The 23458-nt window shown below is 40.5% G+C and overlaps 1 protein-coding gene across 2 annotated transcripts in view; it reads left to right on the top strand.

Moving 5' to 3' along the window:
• Positions 1 to 21537, top strand: part of MYO3A (myosin IIIA) — a 175805-nt gene extending 154268 nt beyond the window's left edge. Inside the window, exons 34-37 of one of the 2 annotated variants that reach the window (XM_067562387.1) lie at positions 10438 to 10547; positions 14767 to 14807; positions 18369 to 18512; positions 20100 to 21537. In XM_067562387.1, coding sequence (XP_067418488.1) covers positions 10438 to 10547; positions 14767 to 14807; positions 18369 to 18512; positions 20100 to 20214 — 410 coding nt within the window. In that variant the 3' untranslated portion in view covers positions 20215 to 21537. The remainder of the gene's footprint in view (positions 1 to 10437; positions 10548 to 14766; positions 14808 to 18368; positions 18513 to 20099) is intronic. The other variant, XM_067562385.1, reaches the window with a different exon arrangement.
• The last annotated feature ends 1921 nt before the right edge of the window (positions 21538 to 23458 follow it).

Here is a 23458-nt window from a genome sequence, read left to right on the forward strand (position 1 = left end):
AAGTGTAAAGGCTGCTCCTTGTTAATCCCCAGCTATCTATTGTAGCCTGCTTCTGCGACTGAGAGAACAAACATCAAATGGAAAACTCCATTCCAGGATTTTGGCAGGACTTTCCTTTTAGCCCTACTAGTGTTCGTGTTAATGATTAGCAGGTTTATGCTGAACTCTTTATTACATTTTACTGATTTTGGACAGTATGAGGCTAATTCCTTAGCTAATATGGTATTAAAGGCTCATTCTTTGGAAAATAGCAAATCATTCTTAAACATTTCCCTATAGAACGTAGATAAGAGAGACAGAGAGAGGGAAATACAAGACCTATTTTGCCAGTTAGAAAAAGATCTCATAATTTAAAAGCGATAAAAGCTCAAGTGAACCCAGGTGGAAATATACACCAATATGTTTCTGCAATTTATAGAATGGGCCAAATTCTATTCAGTTACATTGGTGTGAATCTAGAGTAGCTCCATTGAAGCCAATAAAACTACAATACTTAATATCTGTTGGAGGTCCAGAGGAAATTTTCAAGAGCACAAAGGGGAGTTAAGCACCCAATTCTCATTGAAAGTCAATAGGAGTTGGGCACTTAACTCCCCTTTGTCCTTTGAAAAGCTCTCCCTGGCCTGCTGGTGTTTCTATCTGTATAGCCTTGCAATGTAGCCTTTATCAATGCCTCTATGTTCTTTTTAAATACCATGTTTTTTCTATGTCTATGGTAAGATGAGTGCAAAGTGCTACATCACCTCCTTTTGAACATGGTGTGAAGAATGTCACACATTTCTTTGAGTCAGGTGCTTTTGAAGTCAATGACAAAATTCCCATTTAATTTTATCCGGACCGCAATTTTGGCTTTTACCAAGCAAAATTCAATCCATTTCTCCCAAAGAATTGTATTGTGGTTTTTAACAAAAAAGGATTTATTTCCTCTATATATACTTTCCAGACAAATGTGGGCACTCTGACATGCCAGCATTTGATCCTTTTTTTTTTGCAGCAAATGTGGTAGTTTGAGGAATAAAATATCTGAGAGTTCTGATCCATAAAAAAACCATAATTCTATTTTTTATCTTAAATTATAAACGCTTTTTTTGTTTGTTTGCTTGTGTGTTTGACTAAGGCACAATTAACTGCCCTTTGGAAAGGTGTCAGACATAATGAGAATATCTTTCAAACATTCAAGACACAGCAAAAATGGTATAAAAGCCCTGTATGGTCATAAGCGTAAAAAAATTCATACTTTATAGTCAAGTTGTGCCCTTTCCAAGAGTGTTCATGCAGATTCTCCGGAAGAACGTTCAGATTCTAAAAGAAGTTTGATTTGCTTGGATTAAATTTCTATAGTCAGCAAATTGGCAAGGTGAGTGCAGTGCGTGGAGGAGAGTGACTATTTAAGGTGGATGCAGTTCAAGGGTAAAATTGGGATAATGGACATAAGTTTACTAAGAAGACAACAAAACAAGGATGTGTACAAGAGTGTTAACCCGTAAAGCAAAGGGCAGTCACAGTTGCTCTCCTGGCCATAGACAGCCCCTGCAGCCTAATCAAACATGAAACCATACTTCTACAGTGTCAGACCAAATGATCCTTCTAGCCTACAAAGTCCTGGCCACTTACTAAGGCTAATATGTCAGTTAATGCTCTACTCCTTTAAGAGAACCCCCCCCCCCAATCCCAATCCCCACCACTTTCTCCTAGAGGGTTTATAAACTATGCCATCCTCTCCCAATCAGACGGATTAGAAGACAGTGAATACTTCCCAGCAAAAGAAGTTTGAAAATTGCTTTAGAAGTTACCCATCTATAAGTGCTAACTACCCACAACCACACAACACGTGGATAATAGCTATGAATTTAGGGGTCCAATTCTTCAGGGCAGTTATGAGGCAGTTATAAGGCACAAAACTGCCTTAAAGCTGTCTAGGAGAATCCTTGTGTGGTATAGACCTGCCCAGCAGCTGCTACTCCACTCTCTCCCACTGAAGAGGACATGGGAAAAGAGCCATTGCTGGTGCATTCCTCGTCCATTTCATGCCAGGTCTTGCCAATCATTATGAACTTGTAGCCTAGGAATGCTTGCCACTTGGTTGGGGGTTTTTTAACCAAAATTAAATTATTTTTTTATTTTACAAAAAATTAACTTAATGTGGCATGTAGCTCACTAAGTCACCAAACTCCTGGGAACTAAAAAGTATATCTGCTTTTTGTAAAAAAAGTACCTCCTTTTCCTTGAGGAGAAGTGTTTCTTTGAGAGGAGGCTTTTTGTCTCAGAGATGCCATAAATACCTTGTGATGCTTGTCAGCTGACTACACAGGATTTTATTGATTAACAGAACAATATATTGCACAAAACACATTTTACATTGTAGGTACCTACCTACTTTCCTTAATGCTAGAGTAATTGAAATTACCTTTATTTTCAATTTTGTTTATTTTATATAATGTCACTAAGCACACATGATGGGTGAAATTAACACGTGGAGCATGAGGGCAACTTGACTGCCATTGCACCCAATTGCACCAGGTCCAAAGTTTAACATCGTTTATTTGTATATGCAAAACTTATTTCCTGTATAGCAAACACCAGCATTTTCCACTTAAGTGATGCTACTTATCACAATATAGCTAACAAAGATGGCTTTTTCCAGCCAATGAACTTTCAAAGAGTGGTTTTATAAGTGGAAGGAAGCTTGACTTAAAGCTGGGACCAGGAAGTCAGGAGTTCTATTCATCCATTATGTGTGAAATTCTATTAATCCTTCTGACCCTGATGTAGTTTTGGTCTGAAACCATCTGGAGCTCCACAGCCCCCTGGGCTCCACCCCATGCAATACTGCTCCAATCCTGAGGGAGAATTAACCCTCATCAATTATTAGACAGTTTGCTAAAAGATCATTAATGCTACATTTGAATAATGATTAAGAGAAGAGCAGGGGGGAGGTGTTCAGATTAGCTTGGGAAATGTATTTATCCAAACTGGGAATCCTGTCCTGTACACCCAACAAAGATCCTGTATCAGATGGCATAAACAGGTGCATGCAATATATTAAAATAAGAGAAAATACTATAGTAATTACAAAGCTTGAAAGTCAAATAATTTGAATCCAGGCATAGCAGAACTAGCTTCAATAAGATATGTATCTTAACAACAGCCCTCTGCATCCCAAATAAGTTTTTGTTTACTATAGCTACATAGTATCCTAAATGGGCATATAGAATACATATGGGAAATATGGGTGTCCATTTAAGTACTTACTGTATACAAAACATTGCCAGTTGGTTTGCACTTTTTCCTTCTGAAAGTAATGTATGTAACAATACACTGTAGATTAATAAGAAATATACTCCTATTCCACCTGCTTCTCCTGTTTATTTATTACTGTGTACCATTCTGGTGTGTAGTGACCATCATGTCCAAAGAACAAAGATGCTGTAGACAAGCATCAGCTACCTAGCAACAGTCCCTAAAACCAAATTCTGAATTTTTCTTCATAAAAGTCCTGGGCATCTCCAGAAAAAAAGCATTGAACAAATACACTAAGCTATTTATAGTATGGCTAACTAGGCCAGACATATATGGTTTATCACTATGTGACATACTATCAGTATAGACCATATATGGTCTATCACTAAGTGACATACTGTTTATAATATGGCAAGAAGCCTCACCATCTACACATTTTGAAGCAATGATTTTACTTTTATTTAGTGCAGTTTTCACACTGACTGGCACCCTTGCTGTCCCTTCCCCAATAAAGGCATTAATCAGTGGATGGCAATGATTGCCGATCTTTTGCTTGTCTTTAAATCAGATGGCATTTAGATTTCTATAATTACGATGATGATTTAAATGATAATTGTACACATTTTCCTCAACATCACTTGTTCAATGTCATTTTACAGCTGTACACATAAATCTAGAATTGCATTTTGAATGCCAAACAGGAACATGTCTGCCTTTATCTATGAATAGACTGGCATTGTTCATTTTGATAGCTTAGCAGCTCCAAAGATAACATTTTTTATACGTTGTTTGCAGAAAATTATTTCTACTAATCACAGAAGATAAGGGGCTGCAGGAGAACTATCTGATGTGTTTGTGCCAATGGTAAAGGCTTTAAAATGTGTTCAATTTAATAAAAATGCAAAATAGGCAGTTTTTTAAAAATACATCTGTGTAGAGAAGGCCAAAGTAATCTTATTTCTGCAGGTTTTTTAAATAGACAGTAAGAGAACTTGGTCTAGTTTTACAAAAAAAAAAAAGCATAGGGTAATCTGTGCAAATTTCCTGGAATGAACCATATTCTCCGTAGACTGTTCCACCAGCTGGAATCACAGAATATACCTCTTTCCAGGAAAATGATGATGCCCATCACTATAAATACTAAATGGAAGATCAAGTACAAAAGCTCCACTAAAGAATTTTCTAATTTTAATTTGAAATTCAAATGGGTGCAAAAGATCCACTCAAGATTACCCCTTGCAGCCCTGGCAAGGCATGAGAAGTTCTGATACAGCTGAGGACCTAGCCCTGTATGCAAGGCAGTGGAGGTTCGGGTGTATTTGCCCTGATTTGAGGTTACATTCCTGCTGCTTTAAGCTGTCAGAATGCAGATATAACTAGCTTCTTGGGAGTTACCCAGATGTAAGGGGAATCTCCAGATGACGTAGGGCCAGCAGAACAGCCTTGCTCTGTCCCCTTCCAAACAACCTGCCCACCCAGCATAGGGGCATAGCTAGGAGAAAGGGAGGTAACCAACTCCCTCTGCTGTCCAGTCATTTTTGGCAACTGTAATGGTCCTGTGACTGGAGACAGGGTTTATTTGGGAGCCTGAAGAAAGGGCTGAATCTAATGGGCCCAGCGCTAGGGCTGAAGACTCTAGCGAAGGCAAAATAGACTGTTCATTGAACTACTTACTACCCCAGAAGGAGTTCATTCTGACTTTGGGACTCGGCCAGAGGGCCAACCCACTGAAGATCCACCAAGGTCAGCCTGCATGGGAGCCAAGGGTGAGAAAAGGACTGTGATGTTGCACCCTGCCACCCTGAGACGCTTCAGAGGTTAGTGCCCCTTCACAGGCCCTGTGGGTGCTGTGGCAGCCAAGTGTCAGTTAAAGCAGCCAGTAGCAACCCTAGCCGTTTTGCTGATGAAAAACATTTTTGGCCCCAGCCAAGCAGCCAAACAACAGCATTTCAGTGCCACCTGGAGGCTGGTGCTCAATCATAGAATCATAGAATCATAGAATATTAGAGTTGGAAGGGACCTCAGGAGGTCATCTAGTCCAACCCCCTGCTCAAAGCAGGACTAACCTCTGCTATATCATCCCAACCACGGCTTTGTCAAGCCGCAGCTTAAAAACCTCTAAGGATGGAGATTCCACCACCTCCCTAGGTAACCCATTCCAGTGCTTCACCACCCTCCTAGTAAAAAACTTTTTCCTAATGTCCAACCTAGACCTCCCTCCCTGCAACTTGAGACCGTTGCTCCTTGTTCTCTCAAGATCGACTGCTCTGCTCATCCATCCCAGAACCAGCCCTGAAAGCAGCTGTCTGGAAGCTCTAGTTTATGCTGGGAACTGGACAGAATCTGGAGGGACAGACAGGTGGTGCACAGCCACTTTCCCCCACCCTTCCCCTCCTGAGCTACACTAATCCCAGATCACCATCAGCTCAGAGTCAGGGCCTTAGTTTCTACCAGGGATTGAATCTTGAACTGGTCCTAAATGTGGTATACTCAGAGCATGATTCTGGGAGAGATTCAGCACCCTCTCTTACCATTTAAGTCAAGAGACGTTGAAGGTGCTTAGTCCCTTGCAGGATTGAGCTCTCCATTCTGGACCGATGCCAAAATAGCTCTTCTAGTCTGGAGGAACCAATGCAATACAACAGGTATCTGTAGCTATTGCTGGGCCTGAAGGGGGAGTGCTATTTACTGACCCTTCTTCAAGCTTTTTATACTTAGTCAGTGGATACTTGAATCTTTCAAACGAATGCACAGATGCTCACCCCAGTTTATCTTGGATAATTTGAAGAATAAATCCAGACACATTTGTAGCTTTCTTTGGAACTCACAAAAAAGGGAAATTCAGAGTCTTAGAGTTCTAATCTTAAGGGATTGCTGTCCTCCAGAAGAATAATTCAGTCCCCCTAACTTCCTTTTTCATAGTTTCTGGTGTCAATATTGCAGCATGTAAAGCACCTGAGAACAACTTCATTGCTGCTATGGCCCCTAATCTCAATTACTACAAGTCAAGTTCTTTTCTGAGTTACACTGGTGTTCCTCAGTTCTGGAGTTACTCCATTGACTTCAGATTTACACCAGTGTAACTGAAAGCAGAATTTGGCCTATCCGTTTGCATTTCCAATGTATTGTGGTAATTGCACATTTACCCTCTGTAACAGGAAGTGATATATAGACAGAAAAATTTTCTATAGCAGCTGATAGTGGAGCTAGCAAAGGTTGCATAGAACTTGCAAGCATTGTGCTTAATCCCATTGGGGCTGAAGATATAGACGGAGAGCTCCATTTGGTGAAAGGGCAGGAGATAAAGATTTCCAGATACAGGAGATTTATAGGAGTTGAAAAAAATTGGGGAAGGGGGAAGTAACCTGAACCATTTGAACCCTTATCTCATCCATGAAGCAAAAGCATTCAAATCAAATTTAGATATATATATGGAAAGTATAATGTAGACATTTACACTGGTAGATTTTTCAAAATGATTTAGGTCTAGGTAAAGAGATGCTCTTGTTAGCAATATAATTTTCAATAATCAAAGCAAGTTGTCTTACTGAGACCCTTCTGATTGTTAAAATGATTTTTCTTGAGTATAAGAGTAGTTTTCAGAGCAGCAATGCAGAGGCGTTACTCTCACAGCTAATTTCAACTGGAACAGTGTAATCGGAAAGAAAAGTATACATTAGGTCTTTGACAGTGATGATATGTCAGATAAGACAATGAATAATGTGATAGCATGTATGCTAATGAGCTCTTATGTGACTATAAAAAAAACAGATAATAAGAAAGCAGCTCTCTTGGGCTTTCCCTATTGCTCCAAATTTTTGTTCATTTTTTCCCCTGATTTTCATGTGATCATAGCAATCATTTAGATACAGTTTTTGAAAATTTAAAACAGAGGTTTTTATGATAGTTAATTAAGCTAATTTTATCATTTTAGGTTATCATTTCTGGTTTAGACACCTGATGTGCTTGCAAATAAAATACAATGGGATTGACTCTGCTCTATCACCTGTGTAAGTCAACCATAACTCCACTGAAGCCACTTGAATTGCATCCAGTGTAAAATCAGCTTCCTAGTGAGAGTAGAATCAAGCCCAATGTATCTGTACTAGACCCAGTCTATCTGCTTAAATAAAAGTATAATTCATATTTAATCTGCAATTACTAAAATGAATTAGTTGTATGTAAATCTTATCGTCTAAAGTGAATTATCTCTACCCTAAATTTGAAAAATACCATTGTTATTTTAAAGGTAAAATGTTGAGCTAATTGTCTATTCATTACACTAGGAGCAGTCTGCATTTCAGATAAGAAGCTGAAACAATAAATGGAAGCATTATCCTACTACAGTTTAAATTAACATTATTCCTTCTGGCTCCTCAATATACCAGTGACCTTTGCAAGTCTTTATTTGTCACACATAATAAAAAATGTATACAGCTAATTTTGCAGGAGCCAACACTGATGTATTGCTGATCATTTCTCATTATAAATACTTGTGCCACATTCTTAATTAAAAAGATGTTATGATGTAGGTGGAGTAGATTTTACCTTCCCAGAGTAAAATAAACCAGAGTTTTGGGGAGTTATTAGGGTATGTCAACCCTGCAATAAGACATCCATGGCTGGGCTGGGCCAGCTGACTGGGGCTTGCAGGACTCAGACTAAGGGGCTGTTTAATTGCAGTGTAGACGCTCAGGCTGGAGCCTGGGGTCTAGGATCCTGCGTGGTGGGAGCTTGGGCTGTAACCCGAGCCCAGATGTCTACACTGCAATTAAACTGCCGCAGCCCGAATCCCATGAGCCCAAATCAACTGGCACAGGCCGCCATGGGTTTTTAATTGCAGGGCAGACATACCCTTAGAAAACAAAATGTATTCTTTCCTGCCTTACCCACTTGAGTGTTGTTAGCACTCTGGTTCATGGGCAAAACTCACTTCAGGTAGAATATCAGTACATCAGTGGAATTCGCTGCAGTGGAATATACTTGCAGTAGTTAGCAATGGGAATAAACCTTTTTGGGGCAGATTCTGCCCCCAAGCATGTGTGGACCAGGAACCTCAGAGGTTCCCCCCATGTAGTTTCCTCTGAAGTCTTTTGTTGTGGGGCAGGGAAGATGCGGGGCTCACCTAAAACTCTGCAGGTCTTGAAGATATATGGGGACACAATGCCATCTGTACACTCATGTTATCCCTTGGCTGTGCCCAGCTCCCTGTAACCAGGGCACCAATAGAGCTACACTGCAAGGGTCTCCTCAGCAGTGCCTACCCCGGGGCCATCCCAGTGTGAAGGAAGCTCCACAACGGTCTCTGGCTTTAACTTTCCTCTGCTGTTGCTGCTGGGTGCAGGGAGGCGATGCTCATCTCCTGCCTCACCAACTCCCTGTGTTCTCATGGTTCTCACAGAGAATTCACGTGGTTCTCATGGACTCACAGAGAGTCCTCCATGGATTTAAAGGAAAGGGGACACTGAGGTAGAGGTGCCTGGCTCTCCCTTTCTATGTGAAGAGATTATGATCCACACAGGGTTGTTCTATGCACAGAACCAAGGAAATGATCTGGCCTTGACAAAGCTGTTGGTCTAATCTTCTGGTGATGGACATCATGCGTGCGAATGTTTAGGTTGGGTGTGCAGAATCGCAACGTATATTGATACTTACTACCCTTCAGTACAGAAGAGTCAATATACCTTGTAGTTGTGTGCTTTTTATGAAGTCATTTCAAAATGTCCAGAGAGCTTTTATTTTCTATTTTGTTTCATATTTACCAATGAATATAGCTCAGATGCCAATATCTCACACTGAAATTACAGCTGGCCCCCGTGGATTACAATTCTGTTTCATGACACCTTTCAGGGTTTAGAAATTTGGTTTCATTCTGCATTGGAATGAAAACAAAACATTTTGAATGTTTTCATGAAACAGAATTGTGTGAAAATGTCCATTTTTGGAGCAAAAAGGAGCCAGTTTGGGATTTTAGGTTTCTCTCTCACTGTCTCATGCCCTAGAAGTCAGAAATCTTCCCATCAAAAACTTTGTCAAAACTGATACATCTCTGCAAAGTGTTGATTTTGACAAAACAGTATATTTTGATGAAAATACATTTTGTTAAAAATATTCCGACCAGCTCTATCTGTAATACTTCCCATTAAATATGGCACGTGTTGTTCTTGTCATATTCACAAGATGAAAAGACTGGAGAATGAGATAAGATAAATACCTTACAATATTTTACAATGCCTTACAATTATACTTTTGCAGTTCTGGACATAACAATATTTTTCATGCAGGGTTACTCACTTCTTTCATTTAAAATCATTAACAAGTATAAATTCTGCTCTTTTTTTCTTTGTCTCCAAGAATCAACCTTTTCATTAGTAAAAAATGGGACTTCTGGCATTGACAATGTCCTGGTCAGTGTCGGAAATGTTTAATTGTTACTTGCTTTTCAGTAGTGTATGTGAATAGATCTTTAGAGGTGTTTGGTTTCATATAAAAGATATTAGGCCTGATTCTCATTCTTAAGATTTCTACCTGCCAACCAATGTTCAATTTTTTGTGAATGCCTGTAAGATACAGATTACAACTACAGAGAGTCATGGCTTTAGTATGTGATAAAGGAATGGAAAACCACTGTTCAGTGAGGTGAAATAAATCAGATCCCCGTTAGCTATATTTTCAATTATGTTAGATTAAGTGACAGATAATTAGGGAGACTGGAAGATGAAATTGCAATTGAATCTACGGATAAATACACCTAACTAGGACCCTGAAAAATCTGAGCACTTAAGCGGTGGGTATAAGGAATTATAATGGACTAGTTTACATGCAGGACAGGAAAAAGATCAAAGGGCACAGAGAAATACCTGATTACTGGCTCCCAGCACCTTTCCCTGAAGCATCCAGAGTTAGCCAGTGACAGAGCGAGCATTCCATACTAGATAGAACACTGGTCTGTTACAACATGGCAATTTCCATGTGATCTGTGTTCATGAGCATTATTGAAGGTCCGTTTTATAGCTCCACATTTCTTTCAAGCATGGTCATGGAAATGTCCAAAACATTTACTTTTTTGTTTAAGTGCTAAAAGTCGCTGAAAGTGTTTTTTTCCCTGTCAAATAAATATCTTTCTTGTTATGCTTTTGTGATGCACTCTCATCCTGTGAACAAATGAATATTAATGTATCTTGCTCTTTTTTATAGTTGCCACCAAAGCAGAGGACTTTCATCCCCTGCAGCGACCCCCAAGGAGACCGCAGAAACCCAAAACTTTAAATAATCCTGAAGACTCCACCTACTATATTCTAATACACGTAAGCTTGATAAACGTTTGTGGGCAAAACCTGCCAGACATATCGTGTCCAGCCAATCCTTTATAAGGGCAGAAGAAGCTCCCTTCCAGTGTAAATAGATGGGCCACAAAATTCAGATCCATAACCAGATTTCAAACAACCCAAGATCCAGGCTTTCTCTGTCTGTCTATTGTTGTATGCAGTGTTGTAGCCATGTTGGTCCTAGGATGTTAGAGAGACAAGATGAGTGAGATAATAAAAGAATTACCTAGACAGACAAAGAAGGTGGGGGAAATATTTATGTGACCTGTCTATCTAGGTATTTATAATGACTGCCATCACTTGTGCCTGTTCTTGCCTAGAGACCAAATATGAAAATATGCCTTGTTAGTATACTGCAGCTCCTTTCACCAAATGGAGAAGACAAGCAGCTCAGTAAACTAATGGATTTGGCTGTCTTCATGTAAAGCCTTTGGTCCAACGCTGTAATGCCATTAAATACAGAAAAAGGCAAGTATGTGAGCAGAAAGAGGGACATTTAAAAAGCGGTTCATAAGATTCCTATGAAGAGAGCAATTGTGCACATTTGCTAGTGGCATATGTATCTCACAGGCCTATTTTAACATCAGGTAAAAGTATAGTTGATTAAACTGGCTATCACAATTGGCACCCCTCTCAGTAGAAATTATCACAAAGGAGCAGGATGAAACAAGCTATCACTGAAACTTTCATATATTGAAATAGAGATTGGCATAAGTTGAATAGGGCCTGTTTTCTGAAAAACAAGTCTTGTGAGATTTCGGATTTTAAAAATGTAAAGTGTGACACAGAATTCCGTATCTAGAGTTTTATGTGAAGAAATTAATATATTAAAGTAAAGATGTTATTAGTGCAAAGTGTATCCACAAAGCAGAGACCAAACAGTTAAGAGAAAGGATCTTGGTACTTTTTTGTTATTTGTCTGACTTTGTATCAGCAAAAACTAGGCATCTTTGAAATTAGTTTTCAGTAGTAGTTTTCAAAACATGAATCAACATTACCTTCAATCAACTGTATTTATTTTGAAAGAGAGAGTCAGCCTATCTTGCTTAAACTTTTCCACTGCATTCAGTGTAAGGCCCAGCACACGAGGGGTGCAGATATGAGTGTCTAGTTATCTGAAAACAGATAGGGAGTCAGGAATTCCTTAGTTCTCAAACTATTTGACCTTGAGTATGTCACTTAGACCTGAATTTTCAAAAGTCCATTCATTTTGTGTAACTCTGGTTTTGAAATAGTCATCTAACCACTCAATTTGCAGAAGTGCCAGGTGGCCACAACCCCAGTTGAAGTCAGTGGAAGCTGCAAATTCTCTCCTGAGACAATCAGTCTCTATCAAAAACCCATGGCTGGCCCATGCCAGATGACTCAGGCTCTTGGGTCTCAGGCTAAGAGGCTGTTTAATTGCAGTCTAGATCTTTGGGCTTGGGCCGGAGGTGAAGAGGATCCCAGAGCTCAGGTTGCAGCCTGAGCCCGAACATCTACACCGCAATGAAACAGCCCCACAGCCCGAGCCCCTTGATCCCAAGTCAGCTGGCACGGGCCAGCCGCGGGTGTCTAGCTGTAGTGTAGACATACACTATGGGTCTCAAGCTGGGTACCCAAAAATTAGAACTGGTTGGAAAATTTTCATCAAAATAGGTTTCTCTTGGAAAATGTCATTTGATTAAACCAATTTTTTCACATAATCATTTTGATTTTTATGACATTTCCATTTTAAAGAACTGGGGAAAAACACATAGAAAATGTCAAAATGTCCCATTTATACATGTTTAGAATGAAAAATTTTAATTTTTTTTGTTTTGTAACAACTTTTCATTTCAAAATATACTTAATTGTTTTATATAAAAAATAATAAAAAGTTTGAAATCTAAATGAAACATTTTGAATGTATGAAAATGAAATCCTTCAACTGATCCAAATATATTTTTCTTCCATAATTTTGTTCTGCAAAAATTTTGAAATTTTGGCTTTTGATCTCAATTTGGGCCAAAAATAATTGAAATATTGAAAATGATTCCCAACCAGCATCACCTACAATATTAGTGGATGTTCTTGAAAATTTTGCTCTGACTCACTCCACCTTACAGCCCCCATCTGTAAAAATGGGGATAACAACATGAACTGGTACTTATTTCACACAGTATTGTCAGTATTAATTAGGTAACAAGCCACATTCTGCCTTCACTTACCTCCATGCAAACCCACTGAAGTGTAGAAGTGTAGAGTGTTGCATTGGTGTAATTGAGGGCAGAATATGACTGACTGATTTTTACAATGCTAGTAAGTGGACAATAGCTGTATTTCTTTATTTGTAGTTATCCTATCACATTAAAAGGAAAGCTATATTTCTGCACTCTTTCTTTTGAATTCAAGAATCTGTGATATATCAGTTGCAGTACCCTAAATATGATGGTTCTAGGAAAGGGTCCTGATTTTCTTTTCACACTGGTTTTAAACCAGTGTAATTCACTAGCTTTCATGGAATTACCATTGATTTATATCACTATAAGTAAGATCAAAATTAGGCCAATTCTAAATTTCAAAATGTATTATTTTGAAGAGTCATGCTATTCTAAATGCTGCAGCATAACATTGCTTTCTCATCTAACCCACCCCATCTAACATCCCTTCACAGGCCATTGGGCATATTTACTGCTAGTAATCTAAGATCAGTCAATTGCCAAATTAGGTTATCCCATCATACCATCCCTTCCATAAACATATCAAGCACAGTCTTGAAGCCAGCTAGGTTTTTTGCCCCTACTGCTCCCGCTGGAAGACTATTCCAGAACGTCACTCCTCTGATGGTTAGAAGCCTTCATCAAATTTCAAGCCTAAAGTTGTTGATGGTCATTTTGTATCCATTTGTTCTTGTGTCCACATTGGTGCTGAACTTAAATAAATCCTCTCCCTCCCTAGTATTTGTCCCTCTGATGTATGTATAGACAGCAACCATATCTCCCCTCAGCCTTCTTTTGGTTAGGCTAAACAAGTCAAGCTCTTTGAGTCTCTTCTCGTCAGGTGGGTTTTCCATTCCTCTGATCATCCTAGTAACCCTTCTCTGTACCTGACCCAATCTGAATTCGTCTTTCTTAAATATGGGAGACCAGAATTGCACACAGTATTCCAGATGAGGTCTCACCAGTGCCTTGTATAATGGTACTAACACTTCCCTATCCCTTGTGGAAATGCCTTGCCTGATGCACCCTAGCCTTTTCATGGCTGCATCACATTGGTGGCTCATAGTCATCCTGTGATCAACCAGTACCATCCAAGTCTTTCTCCTCCTTCTGTCCCTTCCAACTGATATGTCCTCAGCTTGTAGCAAAAATTCTTCTTGTTATTCCCTAAGTGCATGACCTTGCACTTTGCACTACTAAATTTCATCTAATTTCTATTACTCCAGTTTTCAAATGTATCCAGATCGTCTTTTATGATATTCCGGTCGTCTTCCATATTGGCAATACCTCCCAACTTAGTGTCATTTGCAAATTTTATTAGCACACTCCCACTTTATGTGCCAAGGTTATTAATGAAAATGTTAAAAGGTCCCAAGACCAATCCCCGAAGAACTCCACTAGTGACCTCCCTCCAGCCTGATAGTTCACCTTTCAGTGTGAACCGTTGTAGTCTTCCCTTTAACCAGTTTCTTATCCGCCTTCCAATTCTCATATTAATCCCCATCTTCTCCAACTGAACTAATAATTTCCCATGTGGAACTGTATCAAATGCCTTACTGAAATCCAGATAGATTAGATCTACTGCATTTCCTTTGTCTAAAAATAAGTTATTTTATTGGGCCTAGTCACTGTAAATAGCCAATATCCATATAAACTGGCATAGCATAAGTAAAAGTCTGCCTAATTTGAACAGTGTTTGTCAATTTTATTAAAGCAGATAGAGGTATTTGGAAGCTTGATATTCCCTCCTTAGGCATCTGATTACAGTTTCTTTCATTTGTGTGCAGTATAGTGCCCAATACTAGCTGCAGTCTATCTTATACAAATACACAAGCACAAAGATTATTACAAATTTCTACAGCACATACTTTTTTTTTAACTCAACAAATTATGTTCTACATATTTTTCGTAGTAAGAAATATAGGAAATTCTCATATTTAACATGTCCATTTGCATAAAAATGCTTTAGTGTTTTAAAAAGTGATACTTTTTTAAAAAATTGTTTGATGTTTTCTTAGAAATCAATCCAAGAAGAAAAACGGAAACCAAGAAAAAACAGGTAATTTTTCTTCTATGTTTACTTGATGATACACAGAGAGGCACCATATGCAAGGTAAAATTATGTCATTGTAAAGAAGAAAATACATTATAGAATTTGGTCAAATATTTTTACTTGTGCATGAGTCTTTTGGAATGGCAATACAAGCATAATAATAAATTAAAGCATGGTCCAGCACAAATACAGTTCTAAATAAAAAAAAATAATTGAGGGTGCTTAAAATTCCAGTTCAAAACAAATGAGCAACCAGTCACTCCATTAGCAAAAATCCAAAGAAAGATGGAGCTCCCCTTCTGAGGAACAACCACTTGGAAATATAAAACCCACAAAAATAAACCATTTATATATTCATAACAAGTCAGAGAGCCAAAATGCCCACTAACATTTCAGTAGTAAAGCTTTTCTCACAATGTCATTGAAATGTTTTAGTGGATCTCCACAAGCATATATTTTCTTGAAGTACATACGTGCAGATCTCTCTATGGTGCTGGCAAATATTCAGTACATAGCTTCTGGCAAAGATTTAATCAGTAGTTCTGCCCCACATATTAGGTTGTACTTATGCTTTTACTTATGCTTGTGCTGCTTCCCTACGATCATCCAATCTTGAATATGCTTCTTAGGCTACATCTACGCTAGGAAGCCCCCTTCACCAGTATCGGAATACTGGCATCCTATGCTGGCAAAGCACTCCTAGTGTGGACACAGCTATACCGGCAAAGCTATGCTTCATACTGGGATAGTAAAACCACCCACTGCGAGGAGAACAAGCTATCCCAGAAAAAGCAAAGATTTGCTGGTAGAACTGCATCTGCACTAGAAGCTTCTGCTGCCACAGTCTGTCAGGGATCATATCTCTTCACAACCCAGACGAACACATCTATGTCAGCAGAAGCCTATAGTGCAGACCTGGCCTTAGTTGTTCCTTTATTTGACATGTAGTAACGTGGTGGTGTTGGTGGCCTCTTCATGAGACCCAGTCCTGTGAGTTGCTGAATACCCTCAGCTCCCATTGAAGTCAATGGGAAATGGGGACACAGCACCTTGCAGGAGACACTCAATACCCCCACCTGATTGGAAACACCAATCTTCAGCTGAAGCTGCAGAATGCAAACTTCATCTATAATATATATAAAACCAGGAAATAGATATTTGAGAGAATGCATAGGTAAAAAAGGGTATTCCCCCTTAAGAGTCAGGCTGGAGGCTACAGCTTGCTGCCTAGAAATAATCAAGGTGGCCCTGTCCCCCTTTGTAAACAGGAAGAGGAAGTGGAGCACTGGGAGAGAGAGGGAATAGAAACCAGGCAGGCTGCAGTTAGGTGGTTCTCATGCACTAGGAGAGAAGCCTAGCCTGACTCACAGACTTGGGCAGATAGTATGTTCAATGTATCTCTGATCTGGAGTCCTGATTAACTGTTTGTTACATGATTTCTGTCCTGAAGTCTGATTAAAAAGGGGGACATGGTATTCTGTTAATATGTGTTGGTATCTTCTTTCCTGGGTGATTAACGTGAATCTATTCAGGAGCTGCTTCACTCGGGGAAACTAAGGTGGGGCACACCTGCAGTGGGCCGCAAGGTAGCATGCAGGAACTGCATACACCTTTACCATCAATAAAATGCAACCACATGCTTAAACTTCTCTCAGTCTTACATTCAGCTATATTTCACCCATCAGTTACATTGCACCTTGGTTAACCCATTCGATGTAGGACTAAGTTTAGTTTTTATATTTAGCATTTGTCACTCAATGACCCCATTATGCTTTTCTGGTTTAATTTATGTCTGTGTCCCCATATAACACTGTCAGCTCTAAATCACAGATCTGCTTCTGGTGCCAGTTGGATCTTGGGAAATTTCCAAATATAGGGCTTTCTCACAGTCAGCTCCTTTTCTGGTGAGTTATTTGACCAGTTCATGTCTGGGCAAGAAATTCACGCATTGGACCCAAATTTCTTCGTCACTTATGCCAGTTTTATACCAATATTGCTACTGGATTCAAGGAAGTTCTTCTAAGTGTGAGAGAAGAATCCTGCCTAGTGTCTTTCAAATGACTCCTAGGACTTTTTTTTCCCCCCTAGTCATTTTAAACTCTGATTTTCAAATATCGTGATTCCTTAGGCACCCTGAAACAATACATGAGAAGAATGTTTGTGCGCGCTCTCTCTCTCTTTCTCTCTCTCTCTCTTTCTATATATATATTATATACACACATACAATCTCCAACAATACACTGATATACTGTTCTTTATTATTATTTACATTACAGTAGTGTCTGGGGTCCCTTTCAGTCTCAGAGTCCTATTCTGCTAAGTACTGTAATTTTCAGCATCTTGGGGTATGAGTCTCTCCCTAGAGTTTCAGCACCAGAGTGCCAGTACAGGTGGTGGCATACCCTGCCTGCCTCAAAATATTGTAGTCCTTTTCCATATTCTCGACAAGCAATTTCCATTTTGCAAATATTAACTTATTTAAAGAGCATTCTTGCGCTTACTAGAGGATGGACTGACAACTCTAGAAACCAAATGGCATAGGTAAAGTATGAAAAGCAGCTGTGCATGTTTCCATATTGTCCCAATAACATAACACACTTTTGACCTGGAGAAATTACTCTCTAGGTCCATTCCACTCCTTTGTCTATCTGCTGAGACTGGCAAGAACAGTGTTGAATAATACCATCCTGAACACTAGGATGTGTACTGAGGTTGGCAACTCATTTCATATACTGTACATTACAGAATATCTCCAATGGGTAACAACTTTCAGATATATAAATAGCTTGAGCAAGATATTAATAGGTGACATTGACAGAAAATCCCTGAATCACGTTGCAAATTGCCTGAAAAATCCAGTTCCCTAGCAGTTTTTTGCCTTCTCAACATAATCTGAAAGAGTTAAATATACAGGTGATGATTATCTTCTTATTACTTATGGATGAATGTGATCCATTCATTTCTAAGCCCAAAGTCCTCCAAAGAGTATCACAAATCTACTAAAATCCCTAAATGCTAGAGCTTGAATCTCTTGAACCAACTGAAGACTGTTACTAAATCATGTCCTAGAATACATTTTTTGATCAAAGCATAAATCCCTGAAAACATGTAATTATAATGGAAGTACTAATAGAATCTTAATTATATCAGTAAAAATGGCATTGCTGAAAACTGTCCAGTAATGTTAGATCTCTAAGTCTCAGTACTGGCTTGAGGTACCAAGATGCACATTGACACACATCTTACAAAATCAGCCACAACTCATGCATGCACTGATAGATATAATAGCTGATTCTATAAAGTACTTGGTATGTGATTATATATTTGCTGGATTTAGGATTCAGCCCTAAACTATTAGTTCAAAATTATAAACATCTGCATTTGTCATTAGTTATATTCCCAGAACCAGATTTTTGTGCTTATATAATTTTCTACCATTGCCAACTTATTAAAAGTCCTCAGGTATTGTCTGATAAGGAAAATGAAGGTTGTTATTCATTACTTTATTTTTGCTGGGAAAATGTTACAAAACAGAATTGGTGATTTAGTACATTTATTTATTTACAGTCTGGGCAAGGTGCTAGATTTAGAAGATTTCTATTACCAAGAAATTTCATCAAGTGATTCCATATCAAATGATAGTAATTCTAGCACAAGAGAAAAGAGGCCACCAGCAGAGCTCAAAGGTTCATCTTTAATTATTACTGAAGGGTAAGTAATACAAAATACTAGTAGGAACAAAAGAAATGCTGTGTAATCTAGTTTTAAAAATTATGGATGCATACTTATTTTTGTACACTTCCATACTGAAGACAAAAGTAAATGCATTCAAACTAGCTATAAAACAATTATTAACTTTTATTATGGAATCCTGTGAAATAATAATTCTAGGAATTAAAAATATGTATATATACTTAGCTGAAAAATTCCTTTCTTCAAGTGGTAAGGTCCAAAGATATCGCAAATAGTCTTCAGCCTGCTTGCAATTTTGAGAGCAGAACTCTGACAAGGCAATCTCAACTATACAACCATTTTGCAGAAGAACCTGCCACTTTTGTTCTGTCTCCACTACTCCAGATAAGGTAGTCATCTTTGGGTCTCAAACTATTTATCGAACTAAAGTAAAATTTAAAAGTTAAATTTCTGTTTCAATTAGACATTAAATTTTGTGGCACTATGTCAGACTTTCTGCCTGACTTTTTTTCCCCCCATTGGACTGCAACAGCACATGCCCCTACAGCCTCTACTTGATACCAATAACAGCAAGAGAAAATCCTGAAGGGAAAACCTGGTTCATCAGCCTTCTTCCTACATAGATTTCTCAGGTCATTAATTGCACCTAACCTTTGGTCTCTTCACTCAAAATGCTTTTGAGATATGCACCAATAGGCTAAGGGCCTGATTGTGTTCCCACTTAAATCAATGAGATTTTTGCCACCGAACACAGTGGAGACAGGTGCAAGGCGTTAAGAATGCATGCCTTATATAATATTTTGCTCTGAGGTCAATCTTTAGTAACAGTATTGGAGTAACAGATCCGCTTTGGGTAACTGAGAGCAGAATTTACCCCCTGTTCATGGTTTTTTACTTAAATATTAACTATAGTTCAACATTCAGTGGCCATTTCAATGAGGCTTCTTGTTTGAGTAAGTGGAGCACTTGGGGAAACTAAGAGAAATGGTCCTAGAGAAATGAACCGTTTTACTTGTCTGTTGGCATTTTGAACTCTACACTGGACCTCTAAGTGTAGTTGACCAGACATTTCAATATAATATATACTTTCCAAACAGTGGTTTTATGATTAATCTCATTACATAGGACTGACCTGGGTTCAGTTAGCCAGGTCTGCTGTCTAAATGGAAGACCAGCTTTCAAAAAGGTAGCTTGCCACTTGAAAAACATGGGCTGGGTTCTGTACTGTGAGTCTGAAACAGGGGCAGACCCTCAGCAGGTGTAAAACAGGAATAGCTCCACTAATGTCAATGGAGGTACCTGATTTACCTGAACCAATGTCTAGCAGGCAAGAATTACTCCCAAAGCCTTGCCTGTTATGCTGACATTTTTACTCTGTCCTTAATTGCTCCTTTTTAGAAAAAAAACATGTTTCCTTTGAATGTTTCTCTGTACTGCTATAATGTGTTTGCTTTGGGGTGCCAGCTTTATTCTGCAGAGTGGGGAGAGGCCTGGGAAAAGCAACTGTTTTTGCTTAGGGTGGAGGTTAAGCAGTCGATTAGCACTGTTTGCTGAAGTAAATGTTTTGATTTTAATTTCTAAAGCGCTTTTGCACTTAATCCCTAGGTCAACGGTTGCAGAGAGCCCCTTGGACAAGAGCAAACCTGAAGATAATCCCTATGACTACAGAAAACTGCTGCGGAAAACCTCTCAGCGCCGGCGCCTTATCCAGCAGTTTTAGCTGCTGCTGCTGCCATTTGGCTTTTATTAGCATAATCTTTTTTATGATTTTGTACCCTATGCTTTCTTTTTTGTATCATCTCTAATATTTCAAGTTTACAGTGAACATGAATTACTGTAGTTTACAGCCCAGCACTGTTTTAAAGGGACACTGTCAAGTTAAAAATCACATATTTAAAACAAATCTTGTTGATGTTACTAATATATTTTAGATTATTAGCACTGAAAGAATTTTTAAAAACAAATGTACTTACTGTATATTGTTTTCCTTTTTACATTTCTCTCATCTTACACAAAATAGACTAGTCAACTTCTCTTGCTTATAGTCATTTCCTTGTCAATTGAGTTTTCAGGTTCCCATGCACTAGCACAATGCTAGCTCACTAGCACAAAACGGTTTTTTTTTAAATAAAATTGCTTCACTGGAATTTTTTTAAAGCATTCCATAGAAGCATTTATTTTGGTTTTAGGTCTACAATACCTAAATTTTGGGCCAAATCCACATGACAAGTGTCCCTTTAATACAAGCAAATATAAATTGTTGTTTGACAGTATAGTATAACAATTTATTTCCTTATTGACTTTAACTACGGTACAGCTACTTGGGGGGCGGGGTTTAAAGGTCAATATAGTGTTTATATTATTTACGTTGGAAATGCTTATATACGGGGGAATATAACCACAATCCTCTCTTCTACCCCTGAGCTTTGTGGCTAAATGTTGAACTCTGAAATCTTGATTGATTTGTTCTCTTTTTAAAATGTGCATTGAATTTTTAGGACTCAACGTCGGGGAGGCTAAGTGGCTAGAAAAATGTGGATTGGTCTATTGATGCCTAAAATGCAAGGACCATTCTTAATCAATTCCACTAGAAGTGTTCTGGGTATAAAAGGAATAGCCACTTGGTTTAAAATTTCACCCAAATTCCTATTTTAAAGAAGTTATTTTACAGAAAAGATGTCGGTAACTTGAACAGTCGCACTGATGCTTGACGGTGATTAATAGCTGCATGTTCCGAGCTGCGAGGCAAGGACTGAATCCTGGTCCTTTACTTAGGCCAGGCGTCCCATTGCAATGATTACTGGTGGGAGTAAAACCAGCAGGGTAGAGCTCTGCACAAACTATCTTTAGACACTTTTGACACTCTAATTTAGCTCTCTTTCTCCATAGACATGTAATTGGTGCTTCGTCCTTTTACAGTAGTTAAAAGATTAAAAGCCATGTTTAAATTGCTGCAGTGTAAAATGTGCTAGAAAACACCGGATTTGATTTTAATGTCCTCTTAAAATTGCTCTCTCCATTATTAAAGTGGCAAAGTAAATAAACAAGGATACAAAAGTCAGAGAGGTTTGGCTGCGTTTGAATTACTCCTAACACAGGTGCAGTCGCGGATGTGTGGGCTGGAGGGAGGGGATTAAGACAGGAGGAGAGGAGAGCAGTCCCTTTACATTGAAACTCAAGTTTGTATTTCCTCCACATTGCCTTATCTGCGGGCGTCAGCTGGAAAGTGGGAAGGATCAAAGCAGACCTGCTATTTCACAGAAAGAAACCACAGGGCTGATAGATAGTCTTTGTTTTCCCTGTCAGGCTATTTTATAAACTGATCAAGGCATTTCAGTGAGACTTCCCCGCCTAGAATGGTATTAGCAGCACCTCTGCGTGGATCAACAGCCGGGTCTACCAAAATGGGCGAGGGTGCAACTACTCAAAGTGCAGTGATCCCCTCCATTGAACCGAGCATTAGGTGACCGACGCACAACAGCAAAGTAGCAGCCTTCGCCTCCAGCCCTGGCACCGTCCTCATCTCTCGGCCCGCTTTGCTCTCCGGTTATCTCTAAGATTTGTTCTGTGTATGGAGAAATCGTGAAGTTGGGCTGATTAGACTAAATGCAATTCCCCTACCAAGCAAGAGGCAAGCCCAGCGTCTCCCCTGTCCGTAGTCTCTTGCTTAAACTACCTACTGTGCTGGCACAGTTAAACAGTACCGGCCCGAGAGGGAGCAGAGGGCGGGTGGGACTGTGCCCAAGCGGAGAACACCAGGAAATAAGCGGGCAGGGTGCGTGCGTGTCGGTGTTGATTGAACAGCTGGTGGGTGTCAATCAGGCCTGCCATGCCAGGCACGGTGCTAGTGGGCCGGGGGGGAAGGGAAGGCCAGGCCAGGCCTGTGACAGAAGCTTTCCATGGGACCCTCTGACGGACGGTGTCTGTACCTAGAAAGAAGGAGACGCCCGAAAAGCTGCCCCAAGGCGATCGGCCGGTGAGTTGTGCACTGCTGGGGGGGCACTGACCCTGAGCCGGCAACGCCAACCGGACTTAGAGGCCAGCCGCGTTGGGTGGCGCGGGCCAGAGGTTGTATCAGCCTGGAAACCCGCTCGCTGCGTCCTTGGCCCGGTCTGCTAGAGCCGGTCTCGAGCCACTAGTCTAGGCCTCGGCTGGCTCCCAGCGGAGCACAGGAAACCAGCTAACCGGGTGGGTGTATCTAAGGCGCCGGGCTAGGGGAGACAAGGCCCGGACTCGGAACAGGCTGGGAAGAGCCCGTCAGGCTCCTCGGCCGGGATTCCAGCTCCCCGGGCTGCAGCAGCCGCACCGGTCCGGGAAAGCAGCTTAGTCTGTGTTTACTGGGGAGCCCCGATCTCCGCGCCAGGCTGGTCTCCCCCTCCCCTTTGCAGGGCGCCCGGGAGCTCAGGAGCGGCCCCAGCACGTGCAGCCCGAGGGCCATGGTCTAAGGAAACCCCCGCGGCGGGCTGCAGGAGCAGGGTTTGCCAGCGCCCTCGGGGCCGGTCTCCCCGCTGGGCGCGGCTCCAGGTGTGTGTGTGGGGGGGGGGTTAATGAGGGCGATTATGAAGCTCCTGGTGCGCCTTTGTTCGGTGCCCCGCCGAGCCCCTGGGACCAGCGAGTTTCCACTGGCAGCAGCAGGGGGTAGCGGGCTCCAGGGAGGCGAGCTGTGCGGCCACCCCTGGAAATCGGCCTGCGCGCCCTGCACGAGGACAGGATGCACCCGAGCCACGTCTCCCGCAGGGCGATCAGCTGCGGAGGCGGGAGCGATTTTCTCCTCCACAGCGATCTCTCCTTCCGACGCCGCTCCAGCAAGTGCCCGGGGGGGGGGGGGGGGGCGGAGGGGGATGCCCTGCGGCCTCCGGCGCTGCGGGGCGGTAGCCCGGTGATACTCATGCATCTTTGCCAATGGGTTTTCCGCCCCGTGCACAGCCTGCAAGGTTTGCACCGGAGCCCAGCTCCCCAGCAGC

The sequence above is a fragment of the Emydura macquarii genome, unplaced genomic scaffold (genome assembly GCF_026122565.2).
Source record: "Emydura macquarii macquarii isolate MOO-44397 ecotype Brisbane River unplaced genomic scaffold, CSIRO-AGI_Emac_v2 contig_2422, whole genome shotgun sequence".
In the NCBI taxonomy this organism is placed as follows: Eukaryota; Metazoa; Chordata; order Testudines; family Chelidae; genus Emydura; species Emydura macquarii.